Below are 26294 nucleotides of genomic sequence, written 5' to 3' on the forward strand. Positions count from 1 at the left end.
AGAGATTTTACGCTTTTTACGCTTTACTCCTGATCTCGAAGATACTTGCTCGGTCAGTATTTATTGCCCTCACTAGTTGCCCCTGAGAACGTGGTAGTGAGCTGCTGTAGCCCATTTGGTGTGGGTGCACCCCACAATGTCATTAGGGAGTAATGGATTTTGATCTAAAGACACTGAAGGAACAGGGGAATATTTCCAAGTCAAGACAGTGAGTGGTTTGGAGGGACACTTGCAGCTACTGGTGTTCCCATGTATTTGCTGTCCTTCTACTTCTGGATTGTGGTAGGTCTGGAAGGTGGTGTGCAAGGAGCCATGATGCATTTATGAAGTGCATTTTGTAATGGTATACACTGCTGTTACTGAGTGTTGATAGTAGAGGGAGGAAATGTTCGTGGATGTGGTGCCAATTAAGTGGGGACAGGGAATTAATGTTTCGAATATAGGTGATAAAACTTTCTTGGCAAAGAAATCTCACTTTCTTTTAAGATGTGGAAGAGCCAGTGTTGGACTGGGGTGGACAAAGTTTAAAAATTCCACAACACCAGGTTATAGTCCCAACAAGTTTATTTGAAAGCATCAGCTCTCTGAGCGCTGCTTCTTCATCAGGAGGCTGTGGAGCGGGACCATAGGACACAGAATTTATAGCAAAGAGCCAGTCATGCTGCCATTTCAGATTATTAACACACTCTTCAGTGGACACTGTACCTTTTTGAGCTTGGTGTGAAATGGTGTTATCTTTCCTGCATCTGGCCTCACTATAAGGGGCAGGTTAAAAACTTGTTTTTTAATTAGAAAATGCTGGAGAAACTCACCAGACCTGGTAGCAGCTATGGAGAGAGAAATGTTCTAAAAGAGAGTCTTTGAACTCAAAATTCTATTTCTCTCTCTCCAGCTGCTGCCAGATCTGCTGAGTTTCTGCAGTGTGTTCTGTTTTTATTCCAGATTTCCAGCATTCGCAGTATTTTATATTCATTTCAGAAATTTAAATCCTGCATGGATATAGGTCTTGTCTCTAGATTGGTTAATTAATTACTGTCAATGCAATTTAAAAATACATCCGTAAATAAGTAGAGCATACATTATTTAAATTGTCACAATTGATTGTATCTATCCCTTCATTCCCACTGTAATACCAAAGTTTGCCGCTGTCCTATGAAATCTGAAATTTGAAGAACATTCCTGTTGACAGATCCTTATTGTGAAGAATTTTTTGCCTGTTTCAACTGCATTGTATTCTACTACGTCTTCAGCAAGATTTAACTGGCTTTAATCAGTAAAATTTAATTGGATATATTTGTCAACATTCATAAGTATTTAATACCCGAGGATGTCAATTTTGCTTGCTCTATTAATGTTATCAAATGTAATGGGACTTGCATGACTTTTTTTTTGTCTATAATTGTATTTTGTTAATGTGAAATGTTCTGAGAATAGCAAATAGAACTTAAAAATGTTAATTGGATTTTGACTGTTGAACTTTAATTACCAATTTCATATTTTCTGTAATACGTTGATGTTTTTTTAAAAAGTAATTCATACAAAAGAAATCAGCAGTAAAAAAATCACTGAAAAAGAGTAATTTGAAGAAGTATGAAGTTTTACAAAGAGATTAAATACAAATGGAATACCATTTCTTTTAAAGTACTCGGCCATTTCATTCCGCACATAAGCATTTTTTTCAGATAAGAATAGCAAAGTGTTATACATGAAGTTGCTGTTGAAACCCATTTCCGAACACAGATAATGACCTCTCCTGGCCATTTTCTGAAAAGCAACCTAAGTGCAGGTTGCATGTGAATGTTTCTGTGACAGATGTGAGGCAGAGAAATAAGGTCGTACGTTGATTTCTGCTTTAATGTGAATGATTTTAGTGATACATCTTTGAAGTGATGGGACAAAGAACTTTTTTAGGCAGTGAATGTGTGGGAACTGGAATGCACTGCCTGAGAAGGTGGTTGAGCAAATGGGAGATTTTGAATGGGAAATGATCATGTGAAGAGAAAAGATAAGCAGATCCTTGAAGAAAAGGAAAGGAAGTGGGAGAAACTGAGTTGCTCTTGTAGACTCAGCACATACACAACAGACAGAATAGTCTCCTGTGCTGTTAGCAACATATGATCCTAAAATTCTGTGAATGGTGTTAACAAAAAGGCAAAAACTCTTCACAAATGAATAACATTGAAGATTTAACTAACTCGCCTCTAGACTTGTGGCATGGCAATCTACCTTGGCATGAGGCCAAATTTGATTATGTTGCAGTGACTCAGTGGTTATACAGGCACCTGGGTTCAATTCCACCCTCGGATGACTGTATGTTTGGAGTTTGCACATTCTTACCATATCTGCATGGGTTTCCTCTGGGTACCTCGGTTTCCTCCCACAATCCAAATATGGCGGTGAATATATGTAGGATCCTTTCGGAGGCTCGGCTTGGACTCTATGGGCCACATGGCCTGCTTCCACGCTGTAGGGCTTCTGTATAGTGCTCAAGTTCCTCAGAGAGGCTTGAAGTATTGAGCTTCAAATTTGGAGCCGAGTGTTACTTCTAAGCCAAGCTGACACCAAGAAAAATGACTTGGATTTCTAGGATCCACTTCACAACTGTCAGATGCTCCAAAACACTTTACAGCCAACAGAGTACTTTTGGAATGTAGTCACTGATCCAGTGTAGGAAACACAATGATCAATATTATAACTAGCAAGCTCCCACTTAGACTTTGCACCTTCCAGTGTTTCAATGAAACCCCATCAGAATTATTCCTAACGCAAGTATTTTTCTATAATGCAGCTTTCAAACAAAATAAATCATGCATTTTTCTGTCTTAAGTTGAAACACCTTATTTGACTAATGCACAAGTGTGACATGCCCTTTTGAAACTTTGTCCAGTTCTCTTAGATCATTTTTTGTGTTGTCACACGTTGATATTGATGTGCTCAAACCCAAATTGCGTATGGACCTTTAGTAGTGTCACAGCCCTTAGTTATCTTGATTTTAAATTACAGAATCGCATTTCTGACTCTACTCAAATACTTCACTGGCTCCAATGTGCTTTGAGATATCTAGTTGTGATTATGATCCAGTTTTGGACAGTCAAATTTATGGTACGATCTGACGAGGAATCAATAACTTTTATCATTAGAGTAGACAAAGCATGAGATCTGCAGGATTTAGTAAGAGATATATTATAGCACCTGTACTAACCCCAAATTAGTCTGCCCATAATTCAAAACTTTAAAATAATCCAAATTAGTCAAGTCTCTAAAATTGCAAAATGACCTTTGGTATGTTCACATCAAATTTCTGAATAGCTTTATATAAGTGGACCACTGGTCAGTTCCACCTCCCAACCCCTCCCTTGATATCCCTTCTTTATACACTCTTCCTTGGGTGGTGGTTGACTACTGTAGCTGCAGCAGTGAATCCAGAAGCAGTATGCCTTGAAACCAAATTGTGCATGATTTTTTCACAAAATAAGGGCACAGAAAGGGACCATTTGACATGGATTGGATCTCTGGAGTAGCATTTATGTTCAATTGTCTGCTCACCTTTGTCTGTAACCCTGCAAGTTTCTCATTCTCAAGTTCCTGTCCAACACATTTTAAAAATTATACATTGAACAATTTCCATCATTTATTCAGGTAGGGTATTCTAGACTTCCAAACTGACTGAAAGAAATTCTTTCCTTTCTGGATCATTTGCCATTGGTTTTAATTCTGTCATTTGATTATGGATCCACTCGCCAGAGGGAATAGCCTTTGTCTACTCTGTCAATACCAATCATCATTTGAACACAGAAACAGAAATTGCTCAGAAACTCAGTAGCTCGTAGGACAGCTGCTGCTGGATCTATTGAGTTTTCTCTGCAATTTTTGTTTTTGGTTTTGATTTTCAGCATCCACAGTTCTTTGGTTTTGTTGTCATACTGAACATCTTTGGCTACCTCTGAAACCTACACTGTTCCAAGAAGAACAGTCTAAGCCTTTCCAACTTCTCCTCAGAACTGGAGTTTCTCATCCCTGCTGCCTCACAGCGCCAGAGACCTGGGTTCAATTCCCGCCTCAGGCGACTCTCTGTGTTGAGTTTGCACATTCTCCCCGTGTCTTTGGATTTCCTCCGGGTGCACCAGTTTCCTCCCACAATCCAAAAATGTGCAGGTTAGGTGAATTGGCCATGCTAAATTGCCCTTAGTGTTAGGTGAAGGGGTAAATGTAGGGGAATGGGTCTGGGTGGGTTGTGCTTCGGTGGGTCGGTGTGGACTTGTTGAGCCAAAGGGCCTGTTTCCACACTGTAAGCAATCTAATCTAATTCCTAGGCCTTTGCATATTTGCGCAAGTGTGGTGTCGATAATTGCCCTTAGTTCTCCATTTGAAGCCAAACTAGTGATTTATGAAATTCTAGTATAGTTTCAATTTTATATTCTCTGCTTCCTTGTTTACAGATCTTAATAAGCTATTTGCTTTTATAACCACCTTACTGTCTTGCCTTACTGCCATTTAAATATTTGAACATAGGTGCTGAGTTTAGCTGTACTTTTTAAAATCATGCTATTTATGGGATTCTGACACTCCATATATGTTTTCCTGAAGTGCAATAGCTCTGCATTGAAATTCATGTACAATCCTTCATATCCATTTCACCACCCTGTCATCTTGAAGTCTACAACTATCTTCTTCTCAATCACGTTGCCAGGCTTTGTATGATTTCAAACTTTGATGCTGCATGTACACCTGAGTCTATGCCTTGGACCACCACTGCAAACCACCTCCACATCTGAAAAACATAATTTTACCACCAATCTTTGCTACACAGAGCCAATTCTTTTTCCATATTAGCACTTCCCTCTTACTCTGTGTTCCCTTAGACTGACAGAGTTATTTTGCTGTGATCACTATTGCTTCATGGTTTTGTTGTTTTGACTTGTCACAGTGGATAACTCACAAAACAAAGCTGCCCTTTTAAGCCAAAAGAGTTGAGTTTAAAGTTTCAAATCTGATTTTAGTTTTAGATTGTGCTGGATATAGAATGAAAAAATATATACAAATTTTGGATGAAGCAGTCTGAAAAATTATTGTTGATTTGAATGGGAGTATAAAAACAGGAGAAGACCAGCTAATTGCCTTCAATTCCAGTTCATTTATGTCCTAACTCCATCTATGTATCTTTGTCTTGTGATCCTTCATGTATTTGTTTGGGCAAAAATCTATCAATCTCTGTTTCAATGTTTTCAATTGATTCCCTTAGCTCTCACCATTTTGAGAAGAAAATTCCACATTTCAATAATTTTTATATGAAGAAATTCACTTTGTTCTGGACTCCACCAACAAATTTGTTAATAAAATTTGTTTATTGAAATATGTCTATCACACACAAAAAGATTTAATTGGTCACTGATCAAGTAATGCAAGGGATTAGGGATGGTGGACACATGATAGGAGGTGGTGAGGTAACATTATTCTGTGTTTACAAACTTGGATTTAAGCATTAAGGGCAGCACAGTGGCACAGTGGTTAGCACTGCTGCTTCACAGCGCCAGGGACCTGGGTTCAATTCCCGCCTCAGGCGACTGACTGTGTGGAGTTTGCACGTTCTCCCCGTGTCTGCGTGGGTTTCCTCCGGGTGCTCCGGTTTCCTCCCACAGTCCAAAGATGTGCGGGTCAGGTGAATTGGCCATGCTAAATTGCCCGTAGTGTTAGGTAAGGGGTATATGTAGGGGTATGGGTGGGTTGCGCGTCGGTGTGGACTTGTTGGGCCGAAGGGCCTGTTTCCACACTGTAAGTAATCTAATCATTAAGAGTTGTGGGAACAAGACAAAGGGGAATTAAAAATCTGGGCAGTTATAGCCTTATTGAATGGTAGAGCAGGTTTGTGGGGATTACTTTTCTTATTTCTTATATTCTTAAAGTGGATTAATCAAAAACTCAGCTGATGATATGGTTATTGTTTTGAGCTTAGTTGTGACTATTGGCAAGTTCTTTAATTAAAAATACTTAAATAAGGGAAAAAAGCCCAGAAATGCATACTGTACAAGAGGCCATTTGACCCATCGTATCTGTGAAGGAATAACTAGTGATAAAAGTAGTTTCCATATTTTCTGCCTATAACCTGTATCATCTTCAGATTCAACTATTTGTCTAACTGTTGCTAAAACCCACAGTGGTCTTTAGCTGAACTGCTCCATTTGGCAATTCATTTGATGTTCCCAAAAAGGAATATCCATTAATATTTCTCTCTGCTCTTAGTGTGAATTTATTACTGACTTTCTGACCAATCAAAATAACCATTTCCTGTTCTGAAGAGTACGCATAGGGGTAGACAAGATAAAGTTTTTAGTGTCACAAGATTCCCCTCTAACACTTGTTCCTTGTCTCTGATATCAACTGAAATTAAATTGGTCTACTTTCTCTATTTTTAGTACACTTTCTGTAACTGGGTGTCAGAAACTATATATTCTACTCTTCACTTTCAACTAACCAATACTTTGTGTAAATATTATTCTGCTCACATTATGTTCTTACTTAAGTCCGCATATAATCTAAAATGCGTTTGCACTTTACAATGGCTTTATCTCTGTGCATTTGCACTTTCAGATCATTTTGTATTTTAACACCTTTTATCCGTCAGCATTTCTCCAGTGAGTATCAATTCACATTCCTTGTTTTTAGTTCCAAAATACATCACAATACTTGGCTAGGTTGGTATCAGGCTTCCTGAGTGTTGGTGGAACTGCACTTATCCAGGCATGACAAGAGTATTCTATCACACTGCTGACTTATACCTTGTAGATGGTTGACAGGCTTTGAGGATTTAGGAAGTAAGTTACTGACTTTGGGATTCCTAGCCTCTGACTTGCTCTTTTAGTCACAGTACTTATATGGCTAATCCAGTTCAACTTCTGGTCAACGGAAATCTCAACGGTATTGGGAGAATTCATCAATGAACAGTCAAGTTAGCTTCTCTCTTGTTGGAGATGGCCCTTGCCTGGCACTTGTGTTTTGCAAATGTTACTTGTCACTTGTCAGCCGAAATTTAGACATTGTCAACGTTCTGCTGCAATGAACATGGGGTGTTTCATCAGTATCTGTAGATTCATGAATGGTGCAGATCTCTGTGCAATCTTTAGCCACAACTATCTTCCTTTTTGCTCAGTATGTCTTTAACCAGCAGAGGTTCTCTGTTTCCCATTGATTCTAAGCCTGCTGGGGCTCTTTGATATCACACTTGGTCACATGTGGCCTTGATGTCAAGAGAAATCACTCTCACCTTACTTCTCTTTGTCCATGTTTGAATCAAGGCTGTAATGTGGTCAGGAGCTCAATGACTGCAGCAGAACCCTAACTCAGCATTAGTGAGCATTACTAAGCAAATGCTGCTTGTTAGCACTGTTGAAGACCACTTCCATCCTGTTACTGATGATTGAGAGTAGCCTGATCGGGCTGTAATTAGCTAAGTTTGACTTGTCCTGCATTTTGTGTTCAGGACAATTTTCCACATTGTCAAGTAGATGCTTGTGTTGTAGTTGTAAGGAACTGCTTGGTGACGGGCAGTGCAAGTTCCGGAGCACACGTCTTCAATAATATTGCCCAACTGTGGTTAGGACCCAGAGTCTTTGCAGCAATCATCCTTCTCCTTGATCTCAAGTGAATTGAATTGGTTGAAGCCTGGCATCTGTGATGCTGGAGACCTCTGAAAGAGGCCAAGATGGGTCATTCACTCAGCATGCCTGGCCAAAGATTGATGCAAATCTTTGAGACTTATCTTTTACACTGATCTTCTAGTTCCCCATCATTAACCATGGGGATATTTGTGGAGCCTTCTGTTCCAGTGAATATTTTAAGTGTCTATCACCATTTGCCACTTTTTGCTAATGCTGTTTAGCTTTTTATTCCTATTTGGTAGCTTTAGCAGGTTAATACCTAATATTTACATTTGTCTGGTGCTGCTCCGAACATGCCTTCCTACATTTTAATTGAACTGCGTGATTGATGATAATGGCAGAGTGGGGATATGTGAGGTCAGAAGGATGCAGATTGCGTTGGTTATGCTGATTGCACACAGTGTCTCATGGATGCCCAATTTTCAGTTACTACATCTGTTCAACATCTATCCCAATTAGCATGGTGATAATACCACAATACATGATGGAGGCTCTCTGCAATGTGAAGATGGAACTCTGACTCCTGAGGACTGTGATTATCAGTATAGATTGGTGAGGCTGAGGTCAAATATAATTTTCCCTCTTGTTGGTTTCCTCACTACTTCCTGCAAACCCAGTTGAGTAGCATTGTACTTTAGGATTCAATCAACTCGAGTAATAATGGTGTTGCTGAACCATTCATGAACATTGAAGTCCTCTATCTGGAATACATCCTGCACACTTGGAACCCTCTGTGCTCCCTCTAAGTGATGTCCTACGTATAGGAGTACTAATTCACCAGCCAAAAGTGATGGAGTTCTAAGAGATAATCAGCAGGAAATCTCTGTTCACATTTAATCTGATTTCATAGGGGTCAGCGTCTGTGTTGAGGACTCCCAGGCCACTCCATCCCAAGTATATTCCACTGTGCTGTCACCTCTGCTGGATCTGTCCCACCAATTAGATAGGACATACCCAAGAATGGTGGTTGTGTTGTCTGGGACCTTGAGTGTAACATATGGTTCCATGAATTTGTCAGGCTATTCTTGACTAATCTATGAGACAACTCTCCTAAGTTTGGCACCAGCTTTGTATACCAAAGGCAAAATTGTAGATATTACATATAAAGTATATTGAACAGGATACTAACACTGATTCCTGATGCCTCATTTGCGCAGAGTAACACTCATTTATCTAGTTCTGTTCAAGGTCAATTGACAGCATTCTATCCATGTTGCTACATTTCCTTTTATGTCTGCAGTCTTATTCTTCTTGCAAGCCTCTTCAGAAACTTTGTTAAAGACAAAAAAAGCAGATACTGGAATCCAAGGTAGACAAGCAGGAGGCTGGAAAAACACAGCAAGCCAGGCAGCATCATGACGTGGACAAGTCAACATTTCAGGTGTACCTCTTCTTCAGAACTGGGGGTGGGTGTAAGGGGAGCTGCAAATAAAGGAGTGGGGTACAGGAGGTTTTGGGGAGAGGGGTGGAGTGATGAGGTAGGAATAGGTGAACACAGGTAGAGGGTATGACCTGGTTGGGTGATGGGAGGAATGAATCTGGTTGGTGGCTGGAAGCAAAGGTTGGTCAGAGGAACGGAAAGGAGAGGGAGGGGCTGGAAAAGGAGTCGGATGGAAAGAGAGGCTATTTGAAATTAGAGAACTCAATGCTGAGTTGTCTGAGCTGTAGGTTGCCAGGTGGAAGATGAAGTGTTATTCCTCCAATTTACGGTGTAACTTGCTGTGGCAATGGAACAGGCCGAGGTTGTTCATGTCGGAAAGAGAGTGGGAGGGGGAATTAAAATGAGCGGTGACTAGGCAGTGGGTCTGGCTGTGATGCTTTGAGAAACGTGCCCTGGGTTTACGCTTGGTGTCACAGATGAAAAGAAGATCACGTCAGGAGCACCAGATACAGTAAACTAGGTTGAAGGAGAGGCAGGTGAATCTCTGTCTCACCTGGTAGGACTGTTAGGGGCCCTGGATGGAAGTGAGGGGGGGTCGGTGTGTCGGCAGGTGTGAGGGAAGATCCCGGGGGTTTGAGGGATTGTTGGAGAATGTGATGCAAACCAAGGATTGGCAAAGGGAACGATCCTTGTGGAAGGCAGAGAGGGTTGGGGAGGGGAAGATGTTCTTGGTCTTGGGTTCTACTTGGAGTTGACTAAAGTGTTTAAGGATGATGTGTTGGATGAGCAGACTGGTGGTGTGGTATGTGAGAACCAAGTTTTTATTGCGTTTGGAGTGGGGAGAGTTTAGAGCAGTGAATCGGGGAATGGAGGAGGTGCAGTGGAGGGCTGTCTGGTTGAGAGAGGGGAGAAAAGCATGTTGTTCAAAATAGATGGACATTTGAGATGCTTGGGAATGGAATGTCTCTTCATTCGAGCATTTGTGATTGGAGGAGTTGGGAAAACGGAATGGAGTTCTGGCAGGATACTGGGTGAAAGAAGATGTAGTCCAGATAGTTATGAGAGTCTTTCGGTTTGTAGTCAATGTCCATCTGTAGACTGTTACTGGAGATGGAAACTAAGAGGTCAAGAAAGGGAAGGGAGGTGTCCGAATTAGACAGGGTGAATTTAAGGGTGGGGGAAAGTTGTAGGCAAAGTCGATGAACTGCTCCAGTTCAGCCTGGGTGCAGGATGCAGCATTAATGCAGTCATTGATGTAATGGCAGAAGAGTTGAGGCACCGAAGTAGGAGGTACTGTTCAATGTAGCTGACAAAGAGGCAGGCATATCTGGACCCCATCCGAGTCCCATGGGCACGCCCTAGATTTGGAGGAAATGGGAAGAGTTGAAGGAAACAATCCTCTCCCGCATGGTCCAGACACTTCCCACCTAGATCCGTGACACCAATCACGCCCTCCACCTCTTCAGTAACTTCTGGTTCCCTGGCCCCCAGTGCTTTATCTTCACCATAGACAAGCAATCCTTATACAGGTCCATACCCCACAAGGAGGGCCTTAAGACTCAGCTTCTTCCCCTCCAACAGACCCACCCAGCCCCCTCTACATCTAAACCATCCCCTCACCCTCAATAACTTTTCCTTCTGCAAGGAGCGTTCCATTCACCAATCCGCCTGGTATATTCCTCCACAAATGTAAGGCCTGCTGGCACACCAACCCCCCCCCCCCCCCCATACCTCCATCCAGGACCCCAAACAATCATAATCATAGAGATGTACAGCACGGAAACAGACCCTTCTGCCTATACTGACCAGATACCCTAACATAATCTAGTCTCATTTGCCAGCACTTGGCTCATATCTCTGTAAACCCTTCCTATTCATATACCCATCCAGATGCCTTTTAAATGGTGCAACTGTACCAGCCTCCACCACTTCCTCTGGCAGCTCATTCCATACACATACCACCCTTTGCGTTGAAAATGTTGCCCTTAGGTCCCTTTTATATCTTTGCCCTCTTACCCTAAATCTATGTCCTCTAGCTGTGGACCCCCCCACCCCAGGGAAAAGACTTTGTTTATCCTATTCATGTCTCTCATGATTTTATAAACCTCTATGCTCCAGGGAAAACAACCCCAGCCTATTCAGCCTCACCCAATAACTCAAATCCTCCGACCCTGGCAACCTCCTTGTATATCTTTTCTGAACCCTTTCAAGTTGCATAACATCCTTCCGATAGGAAGGAAACCAGAATTGCATTCTGTATTCCAGCAGTGTCCAAACCAATGTCCTGTATAGCAGCAACATGACCTCCCAATTCCTATACTCAATGCCCTGAACGAAGAAGGAAAGCATGCCAAATGCCTTCTTCACTCTCCTATCTACCTGCGGCTTCATTTTTCAGGAGCTATGAACCTGCACTCCAAGGTCTCTTTGTTCAGCAACACTCCCTAGGACTTTGCTATTAAGTGTGTAACTCCTGCTAAGATTTGCTTTCTCAAAATGCAGCAACTCGCATTTATCTAAATTAAACTCCATCTGCCACTGCTCAGCCCATTGGCCCATCTGATCAAGATCCTGCTGTATATCTCCTATGTTCATATTCCAAACCACTTATATAAATGATGAAAAGTGGTGGAAACAGCACCGATGCTTGTGGCACCCCACTGGTCACAGGCCTCCAGTGTGAAAAACAACCCTCCACCACCACCCTCTGTCTTTTACCGTTGAGCCAGTTCTGTATCCAAGTGGCTAGTTCTCCCTATATTCCATGAGATCTAACCTTGCTCACCAGTCTCCCATGGGGAATCTTGTTGAACTCCTTGCTGAAGTCCATATAGACCATATCAAACGCTTTACCCTCATCAATCCTCTTTGTTACTTTTTCAAAAAACTCAAATCAAGTTCGTGAAACATGATTTCCCATGCACAAAGCCACATTGACTATTCCTAAACTGTGCTTGCCTTTCCAAAGATGTGTAAATCCTGTCCCTCAGGATTCCTCCAACAACTTGCCCACCACTGATGTCAGGCTCATCTGTCTACAGTTACCTGGCTTGTCCATACCACCTTTCTTTAGCAGTAGCACCACGTTAGCCAATTTCCAGTCTTCCGGCACCTCACCTGTGACTATCGATGATGCAAATATCTCAGCAAGCGACCCAGCAATCACTTCCCTAGCTTCCCATAGAGTTTTAGCATACACCTGATCAGGTCCTGGGGATTTATCCACTTTTGTGCATTTCAAGACATCCAGCACTTACTCCTCTGTAATATGGGCATTTTTCAAGATGTCACCTACATTCTATATCTCCCATGTTGTTTTCCACAGTAAATACCGATGCAAAATACTCATTTAGTATCTCCCCCATCTCCTGCGGCTCCACACTAAGGCCGCCTTGCTGATCTTTGAGGGGCCCTATTCTCTCCCTAGTTAACCCTTTTCTCCTTAATGTATTTGTAAAAACCCTTTGGATTCTCCTTAGGTCTATTTGCCAAAGTTATCTCATGTCACCTTTTTACCCTCCTGATTCCCCTCTTAAGTATACTCCTACTGCCTTTATACTCTTATGAGGATTCACTCGATTTCCCCTATCTACACCTGATACATGCTTCCTTTTTTTTTTCTTAACCAAACCCTCAATTTCTCCAGTCATCTGGCATTCCCTACACCTACCAGCCTTTCCTTTCACCGTAAAAGGAATATCATGTCTCTGGACTCTCGTTATCTCATTTCTGAAGGCTTCCCATTTTCCAGCCAACCCTTTACCTATGAATATCTGCACCCAATCAGCTTTTGAAAGTTCTTGACTAATACTGTCAAAATTAGCCTTCCTCCAATTTAGAATTTCAACTGTTAGATCTGGTGTATCCTTTTCCATCACGATTTTGAAACTAGTAGAATTTTGGTTGCTGGCCCCACTGACACCTCAGTTACCTGCCCTGCCTTATTTCGCAAGAATAGGTCAAGTTTTGCATTAGTAGTATATCCACATACTGAATCAGAAAATTTTCATGTACACTATTAACAAACTCCTTCCAGGTGTGATAGAGGTTCACCTGCCTCTCCTCCAACCTGGTATCTGGTGCTTCCGATGTGGTCTTCTCTACATCGGTGACACCAAGAGTAAACTCAGTGCATATTTTGCCAAGCACTTCAGCTGGGTCCACAGGGGCTGACCTAATCGCCCAGTCACTGCCCAATTTAATTCCCCCTCCCACTCCCTTTCTGACATGACCATCCTTTGCCTTCTCCAGTGCCACAGATAATCAGACTGCAAATTGGAGGAGCAACACCTCATCTTCCACCTGGGCAGCCTTCAGCCCAAACAACACAACATTGAGTTTTCCAGTTTTAAATAGCCTCCCTTCCCATCCCGAACTCCCTTTTCCACCCCCTCCCTCTCCCTTCCATTCATCTGACCGACCCTTCCTTCCAGCTATCAACCAGATTTATTCCTTCCATCGACCAACAGGTCATACCCTCTATCTGTGCTCACCTATCCGTACCACACCATTCCACCCCTCTGCACACCCAAAACCCTCCCGCAACCACACGCCCCACAACTTTATCTGCAGCTCCCCTTACACTCACCCCAGTCCTGAAGAAGGGTTACATCCAAAATGCTGACTTCTTCACCTCCTGATGTTGCCTGGGTTGCTGTATTCCTCCAGCCTCCTGTTTGTCTACCTTGAGAAACTTTATCAAATACTTTGAGAAAACTTGTTTAAACCGATTATATTTCTTTTATCCACACAATCATGCATCTTTTGAAGAACTCTTGAATTTGTTAGCATACTTTTTCTTTGTCAAATCTTGTGGGTTATTCTGTATTGGCAAGAGAACTTTTCTTAAGTACTCAGTAACTTGATTTTGAAAAACTGTGTCAAAAAATCTTTCACATAACTAATACTGGAATAACTTGTTTCATTGTTAATCCTCTCCTTTCTTTAATTCCACTTTTACGCTTATGATCTGATTTTAAAAAGAACTTTTAAAAATGCTGACCAGAATTCCTGCCATATCCTTTTTTTAATTGTACAGGGCCTGCTGACTTAGCCACCTTGAGTTCTACTAATTTTTCAGAAGTGATTTATTTTCCATGGCATTACCTACAACTTTTCCATAACCTCTTCATAGACTCACATCCTCTCTTTGAGTTTCATTTGTGAAAACTGATTTAAAAATGTTTAATAACACAATGATTGGAGTACTTTTAGCTCCTTTATTAGCAATATTATACTTAAAAAAAAAACACAATTTACCATTTCCTTTCGTGTCTTTCTAACTTCCATTTTTAATTGCGTATTAGACTTTATGATTCCCATGAGTTCTTGGCCATATGTTTTATCAGAGGACAACATTATAAACTCAAGTTTAATTTGAAACATCTATTCATGAAAGATGTTATTGAGAAGAATTAAAACAGAGAATTTGAAAAATATTTCAAGTATTTCCAGTGGATGTTTACATGGGAAACATAAGCTTGCTTTGTGCAGCTAAAAATAGAAATTTTTCAGACTGCACTTCTTGATGAGTATATCTTCTGCATCTGTTATTTCACGATTACAGCCAGTTTATAGTGGACAAGATTGTTATATAATGTTATCTTAGATTTGTATCGTGAGCAATTTGAAATTATAGAAAGTGTGGTATTGATTTGCTTTAAAAGATGCTGTCAGTATTTAACAGTTGGTGTATATTTCAGTCAACTACAAACATGAAATTTTAAGAAGTTGTTCAGTTCCATGTAAATATTTAATAGTTTTTACATTAACTCCAGTCCTATTTAGTGTATTTACAGTACAAAATAACACAGCAAACTGCAAATTACTAACATTATACAGTGAGTATTAAAACGCCACAGTTATATTCTTAAACTGTTGTGGCCACAATTGGCTTTGTGCATAATAGCTACACTGGGGTATTCTATTAATCATTGAACAGGAATTGGGAGTCCTTTTCAGAACCGAGCAATGTTAATTGTAAACAAATTGTGTTTAATCATCGGCAGGTGGTGTGCATTAATGGAAGGTTTACTCGTGCTCCCCTAAATAAGAACAACCTGAAATTGCAATATGAATTTGAAAGTGCATATTTGCAATATGCATAACTGTAAATAAATGCTTATAAAAATGTATGAATGCAGACGGTAGCTCTATCTTTTATTGGCCATCTTTCTGGACTAGAACAAAAAATGTTGATGTCTACTATTGCTTAAAGACAAAATAAAATCTAGGAGGAGTACTTGTGATCAAACGTGCACTTCCGTTAATTGACCTTTAAATACCTCTTTTTTTTGTTCATTTGTGGGACTGGCTGGCCAGCATTGATAGCCCATCCATGTTTGCCCTTGAGAAGGTGGTGGTGAGCAGCCTTCTCGAATCACTGCAGTCCACTTACTATGAGTTGACCACAATGCCAGTAGAGAGGGAGTGCCAAAATTTTGACTCAATGACTGTGAAGGAACGGCGGTATATTTCCAAGTCAGGGTGGTGAGTGACTTGGAGGGGAACTTGCAGGTGGTGGTATTCTCAAATACCTGCTGCCCTTGTCCTTCTAGGTAGGACGTGGTTGTGGGTTTGGAAGGTGTTGTCTTTATTTACCGAAGTGAAGCAGCCAATATTCCTTATCTAGAGTTCCTGACTTGGTATTGCTTTGGTGTGATGGCTGATGATGAAGAGCTAATGTGTATAAGTGACTCAACTCATTACAGTAGGGATCTTGACTTTGGACTGTCCTGGGAACAAAGCTGGAGTAGATAAATCCAAAATTTAAAGAAAACTTTCATATTTGTTAAAATGGTAGACAGAGGAACCTTGAGATTTGCAGTTTTAGTGAACTATGGATTAAGATGTCGTTATTTAGATTGTGCACTTTGATGCAACAGAAATGGAGAAAAAGCATCTACTTCAATTCCCGCCTCATCTAGTTTCTTCTCGTGAATAAGGAATACTAGTGTCAATGAGGAAAAGGTGAGATACAATGAATTACATTGAAAATTATTTTTAATGATAGGAAATGAAAGGTAAAAATGCTTCTTGTCTGAGCTGTTGTCAGACCACTAATGGTTTGCCTAATGGTTAAGTCCTTTAACCCTGTAATTTTCACAATTCTGTGCAAGCACATTGCAGCAAATGAAGCTTTAGTGGATTTTGTAGTCAGAATAACAGCAAAACAGACAATTGCATAGAATTATGACATGAGCATAAGATATTGAGTGCAATTCAAAAGATTGTGATTTAAATGTAGAGTAGAAATTTTGTGGTAATTTGGAGGGGGTTGAAAGGAGGTTTCCGAGAATAATCTGAGGGATGAAGGGCTAATCGTATAAGGAGTGATTGAGGATTCTGGGTCTGTAATTGATGGAGTTTAGAAGGATGAGGAGGAAATCTGATTGAAACTTACAGAATACTGACATGCTTAGATAGAATAGATGTGGAGAAGATGTTTCCATTAGTAGGAGAGACTAGGACCTGAGGGCACAGTCTCCGAGAGAACGGATGACCCTTTGAGAAGTGAGATGAGGAGAAGTTCTTCAGCCAGGGTGGTGAATCTGTGAACTCATGGCTGCAGAAGGTTGTGAAGTCATTGAGTATATTTAAGACAGATAGATAGGTTCTTAATTGGTAAGGAGATCAAGAGTTACAGGACGAAGGCAGGAGAATAGCGTTGAGAAACAGATCAGCATTTATTAAATGGTAGAGCAGACTCAATGGGCTGAATGGCCTAATTCTGCTCCTATGTCTTATGGTCTGCAGAAATGTGCATTGGAAGGAAGAATATGATAATTTTGTACATTTACTTTTGTACGGTCTATTCCTGGAACTGTTAACGCCAACATTTATTACAGAAAACATGTCACTACAACTTTTTAATGTCAAAGACATATTAGAGTTCAGACAAGTTCAGAATGATATCTCTCATACAAATAAATATAGTCACTCAGGCTACATGGAAGTCATGTCTCCAATATACATTAAAATAAATTTTGTGATGCATATTTCTTAAAATGTTCACTTTTACATCACTTTCAAAAAGTCATTGTGTGCATGAAAAGAAAGCTAAATTCAATTTCTGATGCTTTCTCATTTTTATATTTTCAATAATTCTCAGTGTCACTAATATAAAAGTAAGAACAAATTACTGCAGATGCTGGAATCTGTATTAAAAACAACAAATGCTGGAGATCACAGCAGGTCAAACAGTATCCATGGAGAGAGCAAGCTACTGTTTAGAGTCTCGATGTCTCTTCCTCAGAACTGAAGCTTGCTCTTTCTCTATGGATACTGTGATCTCCAGCATGTATTGTTTTCACTAATATGAAAGATTTGGTAGAAAAAAAATAAGTGGGGAGGGGGGAAGGAGGGTAAAATAAAAACTGAAATGCAGTTCAAAGTTTGTGCGAAGATTTGTAGCTCGGGTACTCATTGTTGTGGTTCTGTTCGCCGAGCTGGTAAATTTCGTCCCCTGTCTAGGTGACATCCAGTGCTTGGGAGCCTCCTGTGAAGCGCTTCTGTGATCTTTCCTCCGGCATTTATAGTGGTTTGAATTTGCCGCTTCCGGTTGTCAGTTCCAGCTGTCCGCTGCAGTGGCCGATATATTGGGTCCAGGTCGATGTGCTTGTTGATTGAATCAGTGGACGAGTGCCATGCCTCTAGGAATTCCCTGGCTGTTATCTGTTTGGCTTGTCCTATAATAGTAGCGTTGTCCCAGTCAAACTCATGTTGCTTGTCATCTGCGTGTGTGGCTACTAAGGATAGCTGGTCGTGTCGTATCATGGCTAGTTGGTGTTCAAGGATGCGGATCGTTAGTTGTCTTCCTGTTTGTCCTATGTAGTGTTTTGTACAGTCCTTGCATGGGATTTTGTATACTACGTTGGTTTTGCTCATGCTGGGTATCGGGTTCTTTGCCCTGATGAGTTGTTGTCTGAGAGTGGCTGTTGGTTTGTGTGCTGTTATGAGTCCTAGTGGTCGTACTACAATGTATTTGCCAAAAGCGGATACCCTCGCAATTTCATCAACAGATGCCTTAGGGAAAGACAACGGAATGAGGATATGCCACAAACCAAAGGACTAGCCACTTTACCATACATCAAGAACATTTCTGAACTGACAGCCAGACTACTACGACCACTAGGACTCAGAACAGCACACAAACCAACAGCCACTCTCAGACAACAACTCACCAGGACAAAGGACCCAATGCCCAGCATGAGCAAAACCAACATAGTATACAAAATCCCATGCAAGGACTGCACAAAACACTACATAGGACAAACAGGAAGACAACTAACGATCCACATCCATGAACACCAATTAGCCACGAAACGACACGACCAGCTGTCCTTAGTAGCCACACACGCAGATGACAAGCAACATGAGTTTGACTGGGACAACACTATTATTATAGGACAAGCCAAACATATAAGTGGGGAGGGGGCAAGGAGGGTAAAATAAAAACAGAAATGCAGTTCAAAGTTTGTGCGAAGATTTGTAGCTCGGGTACTCATTGTTGTGGTTCTGTTCGCCGAGCTGGTAAATTTCGTCCCCTGTCTAGGTGACATCCTCGGTGTTTGGGAGCCTCCTGTGAAGCGCTTCTGTGATCTTTCCTCCGGCATTTATAGTGGCACTCATCCACTGATTCAATCAACAAGCACATCGACCTGGACCCAACATACCGGTCACTGCAGCGGACAGCTGGAACTGACAACCGGAAGCGGCAGATTCAAACCACTATAAATGCCGGACGAAAGATCACAGAAGCGCCTCACAGGAGTCTCCCAAGCACTGAGGATGTCACCTAGACAGGGGACGAAATGTCTGCAACACAAATTCCCAGCTCAGCGAACAGAACCACAACAACACCTAAATGCAGTAGTCAAGTATGTACCTCTGAATTTGACATGGTGGTAAATTATGCTCTCTGCTGTTATGTTAAATGCACCAAACAAAATCCAATTGCTTTTGAAGGTATGATTAGGATAAGGAACACATGGGCATACCATACTGTGGTTAATTAATAGAGAGAGTGCAGTGCAATGTTTGAATCGGACCTTATCTAGGGGATGATATATATCATGGAGATCCAAAAAAGCAGAAGTCTGGATGATTTTTTGAAGACTTCAGAAAATGAAGTGTGTATAAATCTCAATAATTATGTAAGCTGACATCTCTCAATTCTATGTCCCATTCTCAAATGACTTCCTCTTCGTTATCCTTCCAGCAATTGAGCATCTCTTCAGTGCACATTTTCCCAGCATTTCATTTTTGTTTTTTTAATATACATTTTTGGTTACTGTTTATTTACATGGTCAAAAAATAAACACACTGCTGCGATTATTTGGTCTTTTAATTTTGAATTAAAGAGTCTTTCGACATGTTAATCTAAGGACATTTTTTAAAATCAAAATTAACAGCTGCATTGTATTCACTGCAAACATATTTAATGGTCATAGTTGAGTGACCATGCTAAATGCATTAGTAGATCTATTCATTGTAGAAGTATGAAATCCAAAATAATACTATTCTTTTCAGCTCATAAATTATGAACTTTGATGAAAATCATAATTCAGGTTAGTAAACGTTGCCATTTAAATTGGTGAAATTTTTTTTTCACAAAGGGTCAGGAGCAAACATTTGTTGGGCTGCAGAAGCGACTAAAGGAACTAGAAGCTGAGCGCAACAATCTCACAGAAGCACTGCGACGACAGAAGAATGAATTTGAATATAGTACTGACCGAGAGGAACGATTAAAAAGGGAGCTGGAGGTAAATTGCTATCTCAGGTTATTGCATAATTGAATCCTTAGCTGTTCATGAGTCAACCACTGGGACACTTTTTAAAAACTTTGTATTGTGAATACGTTGTGGTTTGCGCTGTGATCCTTCTGCAACTGTACTACCTTCACAACTTTGACAATGAGATGTCTCTCTTCCTATCATGTGGAACTTACCTGGAATTCTGTTCTAGCTGGAAGAGGAGGAATTGCAGCAGTAGGTTGAGAGATCCTGAGCAGTTCTTGGGAGCAATGCTTAAGAATGCTACACTTCTTCAAGGAGGCAATGCCAGAGTTAGAACATAGATAGAACATAGAACAATACAGCACAGAACAGGCCCTTCAGCCCACCATATTGTGCCGAACATTTGTCCTAGCTTAAGCACCTATCCATGTACCTATCCAATTGCCGCTGAAAGGTCACCAATGATTCTGACTCTACCACTCCCACAGGCAGCGAATTCCATGTCCCCACCACTCTCTGGATAAAGAACCTACCTCTGACATCCCCGCCTATACCTTCCACCCTTTACCTTAAATTTATGTCCCCTTGTAACACTCTGTTGTACCCGGGGAAAAAGTCTCTGACTGTCTACTCTATCTATTCCCCTGATCATCTCATAAACCTCTATCAAGTCACTCCTCATCTTTTGCCGTTCCAATGAGAAAAGGCCTAGCACTCTCAACCTATCCTCGTACGACCTATTCTCCATTCCAGGCAACATCCTGGTAAATCTCCTCTGCACCCTCTCCAAAGCTTCCACATCATTCCTAAAGTGAGGTGACCAGAACTGCACACAGTACTCCAAATGTGGCCTTACCAAGGTCCTGTACAGCTGCAACATCACCTCACGACTCTTGAATTCAATCCCTCTGCTAATGAACGCTAATACACCATAGGCCTTCTTACATGCTCTATCCACCTGAGTAGCAACTTTCAAAGAGCTATGAACATAGACCCCAAGATCCCTCTGCTCCTCCACCTTACTAAGAACCCCACCGTTAACCCTGTATTCCTCATTCTTATTTGTCCTTCTAAAGTGGACAACCTCACACTTGACAGGGTTGAACTCCATCTGCCACTCCTCAGCCCAGCTCTGCATCATATCTAAGTCCCTTTGCAGCCGACAACAGCCCTCCTCACTATCCAAAATGCCACCAATCTTTGTATTGTCTGCAAGTTTACTGACCCACCCTTCGACTCCCTCTTCCAAGTCATTAATAAACATTATAAACAGCAGAGAACCCAGAACTGATCCCTGCGGAACTCCACTTGTAACTGGGCTCCAGGCTGAATATTTACCATCTACCACCACTCTCTGACTTCGACCGGTTAGCCAATTCTCTACCCAACTGGCCAAATTTCCCACTATCCCATGCCTCTTGACTTTCCACATAAGCCTACCATGGGGAACCTTATCAAATGCCTTACTAAAATCCATGTACACTACATCCACTGTTCTACCCTCGTCCACATGCTTGGTCACCTCCTCAAGGAATTCAATAAGACTTGTAAGGCAAAACCTACCCCTCACAAATCCGTGCTGGCTGTCCCTAATCAAGCAGTGTCTTTCAAGATACTATCCTATCCCTCAGTACCCTTTCCATTACTTTGCCTACCACCGAAGTAAGACTAACTGGCCTGTAATTCCCAGGGTTATCCCTATTCCTTTTTTTGAACAGGGGCACAACATTCGCCATTCTCCAGTCTCCTTGTACCAACCCCGTTGACAGTGAAGACAAAAAGATCATTGCCAACAGCTCTGCAATTGCCTCTCTTGCTTCCCACATAATCCTAGGATATATCCCGTCAGGCCTGGGGGACTTGCCTATCCTCAAGTTTTTCAAAATGCCCAACATATCTTCCTTCCTAACAAGTATCTCCTCTAGCTTACCAGTCTGTTTCATACTCTCCTCTTCAACAATACGGTCCCTCTCATTTGTAAATACTGAAGAAAAGTACTCATTCAAGACCTCTCCTATCTCTTCTGACTCAATACGCAGTCTCCCACTACTGTCCTTGATCGGACCTACCCTCGTTCTCGTCATTCTCATGTTTCTCACATACGCATAAAAGGCCTTGGGGTTATCCTTGATCCTACCCGCCAAAGATTTTTCATGCCCTCTCTTAGCTCTCATAATCCCTTTCTTCAGCTCCCTCCTGGCTATCCTCTATCCCTCCAACGCTCTGTCTGAACCTTGTTTCCTCAACCTTATGTAAGCCTCCTTCTTCCTCTTTACTAGACATTCAACCTCTCTCATCAACCAAGGTTCCCTCACATGACCATCTCTGTCCTGCCTGACAGGTACATAAATATCAAGGACACGTCATATCTGTTCCTTGAAAAAGTTCCACATTTCAATGACATCCTTCCCTGACAGCCTATGCTCCCAACTTATGCTCCTCAGATCCTATCTTGCAGCATCGTATTTACTCTTCCCCCAATTGTAAAACCTACCCTGTTGCACGCACCTATCTCTCTCCATAACCAAGGTGAAAGTCACAGAATTGTGCTCACCATCATCAAAATGCTCACCCACTAACAAACCCATCACTTGTCCTGGTTCGTGACCGAGTACCAAATCCAATATGGCCTCCCCTCCGGTCGGACAATCTACATACTGAGTTAGAAAAGCTTCCTGGACACACTGCACAAACACCGCCCCGTCCAATCTACTTGATCTAAAGAGCTTCCAATCAATATTTGGGAAGTTGAAATCGCACATGGCTACTACCCTGTGACTTCTGCACCATTCCTAAATCTGTTTCCCAATCTGTTTCTCCACATCTCTGCTGCTATTGGGGGCCTATAGTAAACACCCAACAAGGTGACTACTTCTTTTCTATTTCTGACTTCAGCCCATACTACCTCCAAAGGCAGATCCCCATCGAACTGCCTTTCTGCAGCTGTTATACCATTTCTAATTAGCAACACCACACCCCCTCCTTTTTTACCACCCTCCCTAATCTTACTAAAACATCTGTAACCAGGAACCTCCAACAACCATTCCTGTCCCTCTTCTATCCATATTTCCGTGATGGCCACAACATCGTAGTCCCAAGTACCAATCCACGCCTTAAATTCACCCACCTTATTTCTGATACTCCTTGCGTTGAAGTCTCCATACTTGAGCCCATCTGTGTCCGCAAGTACTCCCTGTCAGTGCTACCTTCTCCACAGCCTCCCTACATTCTTGAACATCCTGAAAAACAGCTAACTTGTTGGACTACAAGTCCCGATCCCATCCCCCTGCCAAATTTGTTTAAACCCCCCCGAAGAGTGCTAGCAATCCTACCTCCCAGGATATTGATGCCCTTCTGGTTCAGGTGCAACCTGTCCTGCTTGTACAGGTCCCACCTTCCCCAGAATGCAGTCCAATTGTCCAAATACCTGAAGCCCTCCCTCCTACACCATCCTTGCAGCTACGTGTTCAACTGCACTCTCTCCCTATTCCTTGCCTAACTGTCACGTGGCACCGGCAACAACACAGAGATGACGACTCTGTCTGTCCTAGCTTTTAGCTTCCAACCTAACTCCCTGAGCTCCTGAATGACCTCCCTACCCCTCTTCCTACCTATGTCGTTGGTGCCAATGTGCACCATGACCTCTGGCTGCACACCCTCCCCCTTAAGGATTCTGAAGACACGGTCCGAGACATCTTAGACCCTGGCACCCAGCCCGAAACGTCGAATCTCCTGTTCCTTGGATGCTGCCTGACCTGCTGCGCTTTAACCAGCAACACATTTTCAACCGAGAGTCTCACCCTGTCCATAGAACCGCCTGTCTGTCCCACTAACTATAGAGTCTCTTATAACTAGCGCTCTCCTCCTCTCCCCATTTCCCTTCTGAGCCTCAGAGATGGACCTCGTGCCAGAGACCCAGTCACTGCAGCTTACCCCTGCTGGGCCGTTCCCCCCCCAACAGTATCCAAAGCGGTACACTTATTGTTGAGGGGAACAATATGTAGTCTTCTCAAGCCCATGCCCAAATTCCAAAGCTTTCACAGTGATTGTTAGGGTTGTTAGTCACTGCTTCTTTGAACCTCTTCTTCCACACCCAGTGCTTCTAAGTTTCACTCCTATGTTTAAGATGTTGCCATTTAGATCTGGATTCTCACTTTGAACACAATTGTTTACAGAGGAACCTCAATTATCCAAACATTAATTATCTGAAAATCAGATTAACCAAATAAGATCTGTGAGAATTCCTATCGGAAAAATTTTGTGAAACTTGAAAGGGTTCAGAAAAGATTTACAAGGATGTTGCCAAGGTTGGAGGATCTGAGCTACATGGAGAGGCTGAACAGGCTGGGGCCGTTTTCCCTGGAGCATCGGAGGCTGAGGGGTGATCTTATAGAGGTTTACAAAATTATGGATAGGATAAATTGGCAAAGTCTTTTCCCTGGGGTCGGGAGTCCTGAACTAGGGGGCATAGCTTTAGGGTGAGAGAGGAAAGATATAAAAGAGACCTAAGGGGCAACTTTTTCATGCAGAGGGTGGTACGTGTATGGAATGAGCTGCCAGAGAAAGTGGTGGAGGCTGGTACAATTGCAACATTTAAGAGGCATTTGGATGGGTATATAAATAGGAAGTGTTTGGAGGGATAGGGGCTGGGTGCTGGCAGGTGGGACTAGATTGGTTTGGGATATCTGGTTGGCATGGACGGGTTAGACCAAAGGGTCTGTTTCCATGCTGTACATTTCTATGACTCTGATTGTTACTGACAATGGTGCGACAATCGCATCCTTTGTTTAAATGAGTACTGAATTCGGATGACCTGCACTGAAGAAGATATGCAAATGTTGCATCAAAGAGGTGTTAATGTAACTGGTGCAACAATCTCAGTTGGTCAATTATAGCAGTATTAAAATAAGTTTAACACATAAAAATGACTGACATGCTGGAGGATTTCAATGCATGACAAAACCAGTGGTGTCTTTATTCCTTCTCTGACTTTGCTCCGAGTACGTATCTGTTATAAGTGATTGAGTTTGTTGTACTTATCGTATTCTGTAAAGAGTAAGCGGACAGCAGTGACAATTGAACAGAAAAGTGGATTTTACAGCATCTAGATCATGGTGAAAAGACATCAAAGGTTGCACAAGAATACAATATTGGAACATCAGGAAAGCAAGGCTGGTGATTGAGAAACTTAACAACCAAAGTGACGCTTCAAATACATTAAAAATAAAATCCATGAAGCCAGCAAAAGAAGAGCAACTTGACCAAGCTCTATTTCTGTAGTTTTCACAGCAGTGTGAAAAGGGGACTCTCATATCTGGCCTGATGCTACTAGAAAGGGCTGCCAGTTTCCACAAACGACTCCATGCCAGTGAGGCTGATCACAGCATATTATTGGGCTGGTTACAGCGTTTCAAACATCGTCATGGCATTAGGCAACTCACTGTTCTTGGAGAGCAGAACTTTGTGGATGACAGCACTGTGGAAGGATAGAGACAGAAACTACAATCCATCATCCGTGAAGGAAATTATAAACCTGAGCAATTGTACGATGCTGATGAAAGTGGATTGTTTTGACGTGCGCTGCTGGACAAAACACTTGTGTCCAGCATGGAAAAGCAGATGTCAGGACATAAAGTGTAGAAGGATTGCATTATGATCTTCCCTTGTGTCAACGCCACTGGCACTCATAAATTACTGCTTGTCTGCATTGAGTGTTGTGCTAATACACATTGCTTCAAGAACTGTGACAAGAACTCGTTTCCCATAAGTCCAACTCCCAAGACAAGGCATGGATGACATATCCACTTTTTTCATCCTGGTTTCAGAAAGAATTTGTACCTGCTGTCAGATTACATTTAGCAAGCGTTGGACTCGAGCAACGTGCCCTTCACCTTGCCCACAATGCGGGGTCACACACTATGGAAGGCAGCCAATTAGAATCACCAGGGAATTTCCTCAATCAGGGAATCATCGCAATATTGAACAAATATTATCGCCATAGCATATTATGTGCCGTCCTCCGTGAATACAGTGCAGGCAAAGGAGTGCAGGAAATTATGAAGGCATTCACAATCAAGGACGCTTTGTTCGTGATTGCTGAATGTTGGGACTGCATCAAGCCATCGACAGTCATGGAATGGCTTGCATGTTGGTAGCTGTGACGGTGAAGAGGGACACCTGTCCAGATAAAGGCTAACCACTGACATCACCGAGAACTGCAGACAGCTGAGATTGGGAGACATTATAGAGGCTGAGATTGATGCTTGGTAAACTGTGACAACAACATTGAAACAGAGATACTCAATGACGATCATTTTATCAGTGTAGTGACGGAAGAACAGTGGGAGAGTATCGACGCCGTAGATGGTAAGGAAAATCAGAAACCGACATCGCTTGCAGTCCCCACTAACAAAGCTATCAACAGTTTGCAACTTTTCATGGAGTGGTATGAAGCACAAGATGGAGTCGATGCCAATAAGTTGATGCACCTTCGGCAAATGTTATCATTTGCAAAACAAAAGA

The 26294-nt window shown here is 41.9% G+C and overlaps 1 protein-coding gene across 4 annotated transcripts in view; it reads left to right on the plus strand.

Moving 5' to 3' along the window:
• The window catches only part of LOC132824973 (coiled-coil domain-containing protein 171-like), a 265522-nt gene that overhangs the window by 32191 nt on the left and 207037 nt on the right, over positions 1-26294 (plus strand). For all 4 annotated transcript variants that reach the window (XM_060839917.1, XM_060839908.1, XM_060839927.1 and 1 more), the window contains one exon: positions 19653-19799. In XM_060839917.1, the coding sequence (XP_060695900.1) occupies positions 19653-19799 (147 nt within the window). The remainder of the gene's footprint in view (positions 1-19652; positions 19800-26294) is intronic.

This window comes from Hemiscyllium ocellatum, chromosome 2 (genome assembly GCF_020745735.1).
Source record: "Hemiscyllium ocellatum isolate sHemOce1 chromosome 2, sHemOce1.pat.X.cur, whole genome shotgun sequence".
NCBI classification, from domain to species: Eukaryota; Metazoa; Chordata; class Chondrichthyes; order Orectolobiformes; family Hemiscylliidae; genus Hemiscyllium; species Hemiscyllium ocellatum.